This window comes from Anopheles moucheti, chromosome 2 (assembly GCF_943734755.1).
Source record: "Anopheles moucheti chromosome 2, idAnoMoucSN_F20_07, whole genome shotgun sequence".
In the NCBI taxonomy this organism is placed as follows: Eukaryota; Metazoa; Arthropoda; class Insecta; order Diptera; family Culicidae; genus Anopheles; species Anopheles moucheti.
The window spans coordinates 51,187,310-51,197,601 of NC_069140.1; the positions used below are offsets into that span (position 1 = coordinate 51,187,310).

Consider the following 10,292-nt stretch of genomic DNA (forward strand, 5'->3'; position numbering starts at 1 on the left):
TGCTAATAATATCCTATTATCATGTAATCGTTACTATTACGCTGTGTATATTGTAATAAAAATATTCAAAAACTTTGATTTTTTTTACGTTACGATCTCCAATACACGTTTTCACTAAATGCCGGATTTTGCAGTCGCACGTGTACACCCACACACATACGCGATTTACAATGCAGTATGTGGCACTAGAAAAGCTTCGTACGTCAGAGAGTTTTCCTTTCAGTTTCCCATTGCTTGGACTACACATAATTCTTAACCGTGTAATACGTATAAAAATACATACCTCCTTTATAAACTAAGCGATCAAAAGCGATTACTACCACATGGTCAGAATGTTTGTTCTACAGTTACGCATAAAAAGCAAGCTTCCTCCTCCATAAGTGCCTATATCTCTTATCGGTAGATTGATTGTGATGGTTTGGGTGCTGTAATGCTCTACCTATTTACACCTATTGGCATCAGCTAAAACGTGCGCTACACATTTGCACACCTTAGCGAACATGTTTCGCTTACAGGGAGAAGCCAATACCAATTTCGTTCTATATACACACAGTAGTCAGACATCTATAGCTAGCAAACAGAACAAAAAATCTGTTTAGTTCCTGTTCCACTGGCTGGCTTATTGCTGACCGTGCACAATGGACAACTGCTGACTGGTTTGCAGGGGATCGATCGTAATCAGCTGGACGGTACTCTGATCGCCAAAAAAAAAAACCCAAAATATGGCCCGGGGATGGTTTCACTGTACATGGACGATGCAGATGTACCGCTTCAAACACAGTATCCAGTACAGATAATGTGCGACGGATGGACCTATTTCTATTACATTAAACAAACATAATTCGCTGCTGCGTACAACCAGACATTCTTGTGCGGAGAGCAATTTTTGTGCCTGCGATTACCCCCGCGCGCGCACACTGCACGCGTTCTTTTTAACGACTATCAGCTGGCGGTTCTTCTGGTACTACCGCCACGGGCACGTAACGTTGGCGCTGATGTAAGTGGCACTTTGCCCGCGGAAGACGTTACCGTTCAATATGTGTTGGGGTTTTTTAATGCGGCCCTCCGATGCGGGAGTTTTTTCTTATGCGAAACATGTGCAACATGTTACTGCTGCGGTAAGGGCGTTGGAGTTTTCTGCTTCCTCATTTAAGGCTACACGCGGAGCACTATTGTTGTTCGATCGGGACACCTCGACGCGATCGACGCGTTACCTCCAAATACTGTGTTCAAGGCAAACAAGCTAGATACTGGATAGGGCGGGGGAATGTGTTCGAAACCGTACTTCAGTGTGTTTGCCATTGCCGAATGATAAACCTTCGAATCGTGGTGTTGTCTGTTATTTGTTTTTCTGTATGCTTTTAACAACACAATTAAACGCTTTCCATTCCACAACTTAACTGCAGATGGAGCGAGTATGAAACAAGATGCACCAAATGCACCAACAGATTAATACAGCACATCAAGATCGTTTCACATGTAGTGTGAATTCATGTCCGCTAGCTGATAAGAAATAACCGGAAGTATTCAACAACGCGTGTGTGTGTAGCTTTGGTTGTAGACGAGTTAGGTTACAGGCATGTCGCCACTTTTCCGAAGGCAGTGGAGTTCATCATTATTAGCACCTTTCGACTCCCAGCAGGAAAGCAGTCCGGTATGTTGAGAATGGTGCAACGGAACAGTTTTACCAGTTACTTTTTTGTGCTTCAATTTGTTATCTGATAACAGCTGATAAACAGCATTGCAAATCGACAACCGAGCCAGTGACGTTCACAAAATAGACCAAACAGGGCATTATGGAACTTTTTCTGCTCAATAGTCCACGATAGTGATGATGGTAACTGCCACATCTAGCCATCTAGAGCGAAGGTTGAATTTATCGATGACCACCTCCTTGAACCCGATGCGTCCTTCACAATGCTAGCTTCAAATTTAACTTATCTCCCTCAGTTTTTATCTAATCATTTTACAGAATCATCAAGATCGTGCCACCGACACAGGAGAAGAATGTAACTCGTAATTCGCGAGGGTGATCATTTCGAAAGCCTTCAGCCGGAAATCTGAATTGATTCTATTCGGACGGTGCGAGCGGCTCATTTCCTCACATACTTCCTTGGACAGTGCTCAGTTACTTTCATGTAGCAAAACTAGGAGCACTCGCTTACAACGGTGATTGGACGAGCGGAGTTCTACCCGGTCCGGGTTCCCAAAGCATTACCGGAGATGGTCGTGGTGCAGAGCAGCATAAGGTCAAATTAATTTACCTCATCACCAAGACACTACATGTACGATTCTCTCTGCTTCCGAGTTCGATGCCGGGTGCCATCATCAGGGCCGTGGTGCCGTAACCGTTTCGATAGACATCGAGGCGTATGCTGTGAGCGCGACCTGTAGGTGTCAGAGTCAGTGCACCATACGCGATTATTGTTGCCGTGGAGCGTGAAACATTAAAGCACCGTTTGCTAAGCGCACCGTATAATCAACATGGCACGAATTACATTAGGAAGGTACGGTAAAGCGAATCGTTCTTTACCGTGTCATCAAACCGCTAAGGTAATTGTTTAATTCTAGTGGATACAACAGTCAGAAACAGAAGCAGATTATTCCACCGACACTTGCAAGGCGCAAATCTGAGATCACAGAAAATCGAGATATTTTATTGTATTGTTTTTTTTTCCTCCTTCTCAGTACTCCAACCTACATTTTACCCCAGGACGGATGTACTCACATGCCATGTGTTGGCGCATGAATCCGGTCCACACCAACGTTCAAATATGGAACGCAAGCAGCGTACGCTACGGAAGTGTTTTATTTACATCCCTGTACAATATCTAGAAAAAACCCCGCCACAACCGGGTGTTAAGATGGGAACACAATCCCCCCAACAAAGTAACATCAAATTTCCCACCTTCCTACTCGGCCCGTGATTGTGGGCAACTCCATCTGCAATCTAACTGCGACCGGATGACAAACTCTAGCCACAATAGTCTTATGGATTTAATCCATTTGATGCTTGAGACGCGCCTTTGGGCAGCACGACCATGTGTATTCGCTCCCGTCGTAAAGGGTGGACTTTCGACGGATGAATCATCCGCAACTAACACGTTACTGTCCTCACCTTCTCCCGTGACACTCGGACACGAGGTAGCGTTGCTATGTCTGGGCGAGTGTTGAAGGTTTAATGCCGGTATTTTTGGTGAAAAACTGACGCTGACTCATCGGCTTTTAACCACCGCCTCTCTTTCCATCTTGCCAAGGTACGTGAACCACTCTCACTTTCTTTACCACAAGGGGGTTTTATGATTCCCGGTTCGGTTTGTAGTGATTTTGGTGTGATGGAATAATCATCCTAATTGCCCACAAAATGTGCTTCTACGCGTTTTAGAAGTTAAGAGAAGATGTAAAAAAAAACAAAAGCTTAAATGCTTGTAAGCAGTGCCATTAGCTGCAAACAGAATGCTTCCATCTTCAATCGTCAGTCTTTCCCTTTGCAGGAAGTGGTTGCAAGGAAGGAACCCGTAAAAGAACCTTTCAGTGGAGCCAACATTTGTGATGGCAAATTATTTTTATAACACACATAAAACGCACATCAAAATTCCCTGTTTTCATGTGTTCGTTTTGTGTCCCTTGCGCCTTCAGACCGCGGGTTTTAAAGCGCACTAGAGCCGCAGTGCATATGCTCGTCGTGGTTATATTGCTCTTCGCATTTGGAAGAATTTCACTCCAGCTGGCGACATGATGTGTCGTTTACCAGTCGTCTGCAAGATACGATCGTCTAAGACACGGCCCTACGCAGTAGCGATCTCTTGCACTCTTTCCCATTCCTCCAAAGCCACCACCAGTCCGGATCCGAACGGGGTTTAGGCATTTGTTTTGTTTGCTCGGTATGGATGGTTCGACCTTAAAGGAAAGAAAAACAATCTTACTTCTTTCGTGGCTGTAAAATCGCACCACCGTGCTAATGAAAATTGGCAAGAGTGTCGTACCGCGGCGCCCGCGAGTGTACGATCGCGAACAAAACATACGTCACAAAACCACAACGGCACCGGTAATGCCCGGCGGAATGAACCCGCCACCAACGTGATTTTCTTCAATGAGATGTAAATTTTAATAGAATAATTCCAGCCACACTACCCGAGCTTAGTGCAAACACATACACACTCTCTGTCTCTTACTTCGTCTACGGTGTTGCAGCGCACAATAACTGAACAAATGCACTTTCTGTGCACGATCCACGACACCACCGCTCCCGACCATTTCGTTCTCCTTCGCGACAAGAAGTGATGGATGATGGTACGGCAACCATCAACTCCATCTCACCAGCACCATCGAGTGTATCAGAAGTAAACTTGAAGGTTTGTTCCGCACTGGCTCATTGAGTTGAACGGCAGTAAGCGGGTACGGTCGCGAAGGAGGACGACATCGAAACCATCGGCAGACACTAGTGAGCTTGTCCTCTTGCCATCGTCATCATCGAGGTCGTCGAGTACACCACCATCGCTAGGGTCTGGCAATGTCACTCGCACTGGACAGAATGAGACAGGGATGCTCGTTTGTTTCGTATTCCTACAGCAGACGCGAGACGCGCTTTATTTCATTTTCCTGCCTCGTGGCGGCGATGGTTCCGGCTAATCACAAGCGACATTATTATCGTTCTCGGACTTCTTCACACACCAACACTCTTCCAGACGCGGGGATGGCGGCGATGGTTCCCTGCCTCTGCCGATGGTGCGTTTCTTCCGTTACTCATTCTTTTTGGCAATGGAATGTTACTATTTACCCTCATATTGAAATGACGGCACAGATCCAACCCAACATACAACAGCGTAACAAAAACCTATCCATTACTGGCGACATTTCAGTTCACACAAAATGTAAATACCAAACCAATTGTAGTGTAGCACATATTTTCTCCTAACAGAACTATCAAGTGGCAGTGACGCGATCAATGATCGTACGCATGCAGCGCAAGCATATTGTCTTGGATTGCTGTTATTACGTTTACTAATACCAAATTCCAATCCAAAAAAAGCAAAACATTTGCTTTCTTCGCTTCTTGGAGGAATGTATGGGGGATCCATATGTTTCCTACGGATTCCGACCAACTTAGGCGTGTACGAGCTTCAATACTGTTTCAATGCCCCACTGCAAATGCAGATCGTGTGGCAACAAAAAGGGTCACGCGCGTTATGATTGATTGTTCCGTTCTACATCGAGCCAACATCGAATCGAAGCCAGGCACAATTGTCCGTCCGCCACATGCGGGACAAACGATGGACACCAATCCTTATCAACTTACTGCTGTACCAGCACCGAACCTCTGACACGCTGCCGCTATCGATGTTCCCTTCGATCTTTCGTTCAGCGAATCTAATGTAAGCTCTACTTTTTCCTTATCTTTAAGCTCGATGACTATGGGGTGTGATTTGCTGGGCCGCACTGTGGCGCAACGCAACACACCGTGGGGTTATTTTTTACGTCCATCCTTCCGCTGTCTACGGTATACTTTTATCAAAACCAAATTTTGCACCAAATGGGCCCTGCTGCGTTTGCTTTTGGCTCTACGTTCCGTTTTTTCCGTATCATCGGATTCCTTTCCCGTCGATCGGTGTAAAAAGGCACTAAATCTCACAGCCACATACGGCAAAAATGTTCCTCTACTCACGGTTCTACATCTGACTTTTGTTTTCGTTCGATCGGTCCATTCTAATCACACACGATACCGTTACCTGTAAGAAGTGACGTACCATTTTCTTCAGCATTCGTTCGGAAATGCCGTCGCTCAGTTGTCCCGCTTCAGCAACCTCCGGGCGGCCTTTATCAGTGGCGTCAGCGTCCGCAGCTCCATGCAGTCCTGCAGGAAGGGATGCCGCAGCAGCTCGTCAGCCGATGCACGCATGTCGACCTCCACCTGCAGGCAGCGGTCGAGAAAGTCCTTCAGATTGTCCGACAGCTTGTCCCAGCTTTTGATGTCCGGTCGACCGTTGGCCGCAATCAGATAGAGCGCACGCAGCGGTGCCTGATTGAGGTACGGCGGTTGGCCCTCAATCATCTCGATCGCCATAATGCCCAGTGACCAGATGTCCACCTTCTTGCCGTACTGTTTGCGCGTCACCACCTCCGGCGCCATCCAGTACGGTGTGCCGACCATTGTTTGCCGCTTCTCGTCACCCTCGATGTTGGCGCAGAAACCAAAGTCGGTCACCTTTACCGAACCGTCCATACCGAGCAGCACGTTGTCGGACTTGATGTCACGATGGATGATGCCTTTCGCGTGCAGGAAATCGATGGCCAGCAGTACCTCTCGACAGACGGCCGCAATCTGACGGTCCTTCATAACCGTTTCGGTAACGACGTCGGTCAGTGGACCACCGTCCATGTACTCGAGAATTACCCACAGCTGGTCTACGTCCTCCAGGTAGTAAGCCTCCAGAAAGTTAACCAAATTCTTATGGTTAAAGTCTTTCAGCACGTTTATCTCGTTTAGTATCGATTCCTTCGACGATTGGTTCTTCATGTCGATCGTTTTGATGGCCACCTTCGAGCCAGTGTTACGATCGAGCGCGATAAACACCACCCCCGATGCACCCTTGCCCACCTCGACCGTCTTCTCGTACCGCTGTAGCGGATCGTTTAGGTTACAGATCTTCTTCAGCTCGAAGTAGACCTGCTCGTCGCTCTTGGGCTGGCGGGTCAGCTTTTCCTTCGGTCGCAGTATTAAATCACTATCGGCTGGTTCGGGCTCCTGGTCAAGGCTGTTGTTATTGTTGGCGTTTGTGCAGATCGCATAGGAACTTTGGTGCGTGTTCAGATGGGGAACGTTGTGGATGATCATCGTGTCGCTGTTGCTACCCGAATCGATCAGATGCAGATTGTCCATGCCTTTGTACACCTTGCTGGTGTAATTCTTGGGCTTTGGTTTCAGCAGTGGCTTCGGCGGCAGGGTCATGCTTTTTTTGGGCAGCGGAGGCGGAGGTATCTGTGGGACACTTTCGTTCTCTTCGCTGCTCCCCGCCAGCGAGTCTTCGCTTTTGTGCGTACTTTTCTGATCGAGAAACTGTTCGATCGATTCCGTCTCCTCGTGGATAGCATCTTCCGTGATGAACGGTTTGAAGGGTTCCGTCGCTTCCTTCTTTTTGATCGAGTAGCTGTAAAACTTCACCGCCTGATAGGCCGCCTCCGGGTTTTTGCTCTGTTCGTCGTGCGTGATCAGCGCATCCATCATGCGGATCCATGATTTTGGCAAACCCTCCAGGTGACCCGTTTGCTGGTTTTTGCTAACGTGCATCCCGTGCACAACGTTCGTCGGGAGACCGATTTCGGAAATTTTGTTCCGCTCGGAATCCTTCGCCCGTCTGCTACCAAAAATGTTTTTAATCATCTTGTCCGTTTACGCAGTACTTCGACAGACGAGAAGAACCAGAAGGGACGGTGATGTAAACCCTACGACGGCAATGTGTAGCTGGTAGTATATTTCCAGTACAATTCGCTATAAGTGTAACCCGTAGCAAACACAATAGAATCACTCCGAATGGCACCTTCACAACTAGTGCCCTGTTCCACGGATTAACTTTTCTCTTTTTTGTTTAATATCACACGCCAAATCCAATTGGAAAAGGGGGAAAAGATCGCTCCCAAACGCACCACACTAAAAATGCTGCTCCGGAAGAAGCAGCACCCATTCACCCCAGCAAGAAAAACTGTCTCACAACGGTGCTTATCTCGGCGGAGTGCTGGAAATATTTTCTCGGGGATTCACGCACGAACACGAAAACGCAACCGCACCACACCAATACACACATTAACGCCACAGTGACAATGCTAGGGCGCCGTCGATTTATGCTTTGAACTCGTTAAACCATTCCAAGGCAGCACGGATTTATGTTTCATCGCATGATGAACCTTTCTCTTCACACACTGCCCGTGAGGAACTTGGAAATAATACACTGAGTGGTATGACGAATCATCGACACTTTGGCACAGCCCTACACAATCCGTAGCAAAGCATTTGCATGTGTGCGTAACTTCAACACGATGCACATTTGACAGCTTGACAGCTGAGCAACTTTGAAGACATGAGCTCAGTAGCCCAATATTTGAATATTGACATGCGATACCTAAACATTCGTTGAACAATTCGTCACAGACATGAAAATAAAAAAAAAAATACATTATAATTTTGTCCTTCTTCTTCTATATCGACGCCATTATCTTTTTACATTACTTATAATCAAGATTAACTTTGTGTGTTGGCAAAAGTTGGCAATAAAACTATGCTAAATAATTCAATTATCGAAAGATAAATCTCTCCCTGCCGGAGATGGCAATAACGGCCTGAGAGGCCAATGTCCCAAACTGGATATATCACGATCTGAACGAGCTGTTTCGTGCACCTAAAATAGGATTCAAAGACGAACAATCCATTAAACACAGGAACAATGTTGTTTCGATTTCATAACATTTGAAAGGTTCTAATTTACTTTAACTAAAACAATTAAACAGAACGTCTGTGTTGTATAATACTGAAAATTTTAAGTTTTTATCTAATTATTATTGAATTCGCAAACACTTCGCTCTTGACTGTGCACAGATTGTAGGACAGCTTGCATGAAACTTGCACGCAACAATAGTGAGGAACCTTCACTGTGCTACTAAATCAGTTCTACGATGATGCTCTAGCCATGTAATTTGAATATTCTATGAATCAAGCATCTACTATTCTAGAGTTCTATAAACATTTTGTCGCCGTAATTTCATATAAGTATTTGAGTTGTGTTGCTAAAAGCATTTTAACTGGGATATATCTTTGAATGTCCGCTTTCTCCAATGATGAAGTCAGCAAATACCTTCGTGAAATGGTATTTTAAACAAAAAAGGAAACAAATGCCATGTTGAAAAAAGGAATGCAATAATGTGTTGTCTTGATTATCAGAACAATTGTGTGATTACAATATTGCAAAAGGTTTATCACACCAATACTGTCGTCAGTCACATAACTCACCTGTGGAACGTAAAATATGTTGTAACACATTCATTCGCTGAAAAAAAAACAATGGCACAGCTCAGCACGCTTGATCGGTCACCCTGGTGGACACGTTGGCACCGGTATCGCTACCGGCAAAAGTTCAGTAGAACCATTTCCAGTTCCCGAATAGGTCAACAGTTACTCATTAGCAACGAGACGGCCACTCGAAGCTATTAGTGGAACGATGCGGTGCACCAATTATTTCATTGATAATTACGCTCGCCAAGAACCGCGCAGCACCGACCGGTTGTTGGTGGTGGAAAATTATCCCGCCCAACTATTCCCCGGGACTGCACCGATTGTCATCATACGCTGTTGTCCTTTTTGCCGAGACCAGCACGGGAAAGGCTAACGGGGATTCGTTTTAATTCCGTTAGCGAAATTATCAGCTGATCATGAAACAACAATTTATCGAACAATATATGGAGATGAGATGAGGGAAAAAAACACAACAACTGGTGCAAGAATATAAATGAACAAACTCGTTTCAACTAATGGGATCGAACGAAGATGGTGGCAGATCGGTTAGGGATGGTAAGACTTTGCCGTTGAGTCCAGATCGAACCAGATCGGTCCAGCACAAAATGGACGAAAGTTCCGACCTCTTTTCATTTCTTGTAGTTTTGTTTTAGTTTACACCGTTTAACGGTCTGCTCGCTAAATCGAAGGAATTTTATGCTATTTTGTTGCGTTGTAAATATTACTTTAATTTAATATAAATCTAACACAAATGCCAATGTTTCATTATCTTCATACTTATCCGATCAACTATTTATAACGTATGTGATAAACAGATTTCCAAAAATAATGCGTCCACATGTAGTAAGACTGCTTGCACGCAATGTTCGATTCAACAGCAGGACACTTCCGAACTTTTTTTGCTGATCGCTCAAAAGAGCTTTGAAGATCATCTTCCCCCTTGTAATACTGCCTCCACCAGAAAGATTGGTGGAAATTGAGGATCGTTCGTGATACCGCACGAGACGTACGCAGCAGCTCCAGCGAGAGTTAATCTCAATGGCCCGAGAGCATACGGAGAGCGTGTACGGCCAAAGAAAACCGACCGGTGTTCACGGCCACGGAGAGCAAAACCATACCAAACAAACAACAGCGCTCCAACAAACCCCAAACACCGAGTACCGGGCCACGCCGGGAACGGGGAGAACGGAACAACAACGACCATCAGCGACTGGGGGGGTGGTAGCGCGAACTCCACCCGATGCTATAAATGCACGCAACTGGCATACGAACCGTTTCAGTTCCTCCG

General features: G+C 45.8%; 1 protein-coding gene across 1 annotated transcript; it reads right to left on the bottom strand.

The window, feature by feature from the left end:
• Nucleotide 1: 1 nt before the first annotated feature.
• LOC128299582 (serine/threonine-protein kinase PAK 1) lies at nt 2–7,989 on the bottom strand. The gene has a single exon (XM_053035586.1). It carries the CDS (start codon nt 7,379–7,381, stop codon nt 5,783–5,785), a length of 1,599 nt encoding a protein of 532 aa, XP_052891546.1. The 5' UTR covers nt 7,382–7,989; the 3' UTR covers nt 2–5,782.
• Nucleotides 7,990–10,292: the final 2,303 nt, after the last annotated feature.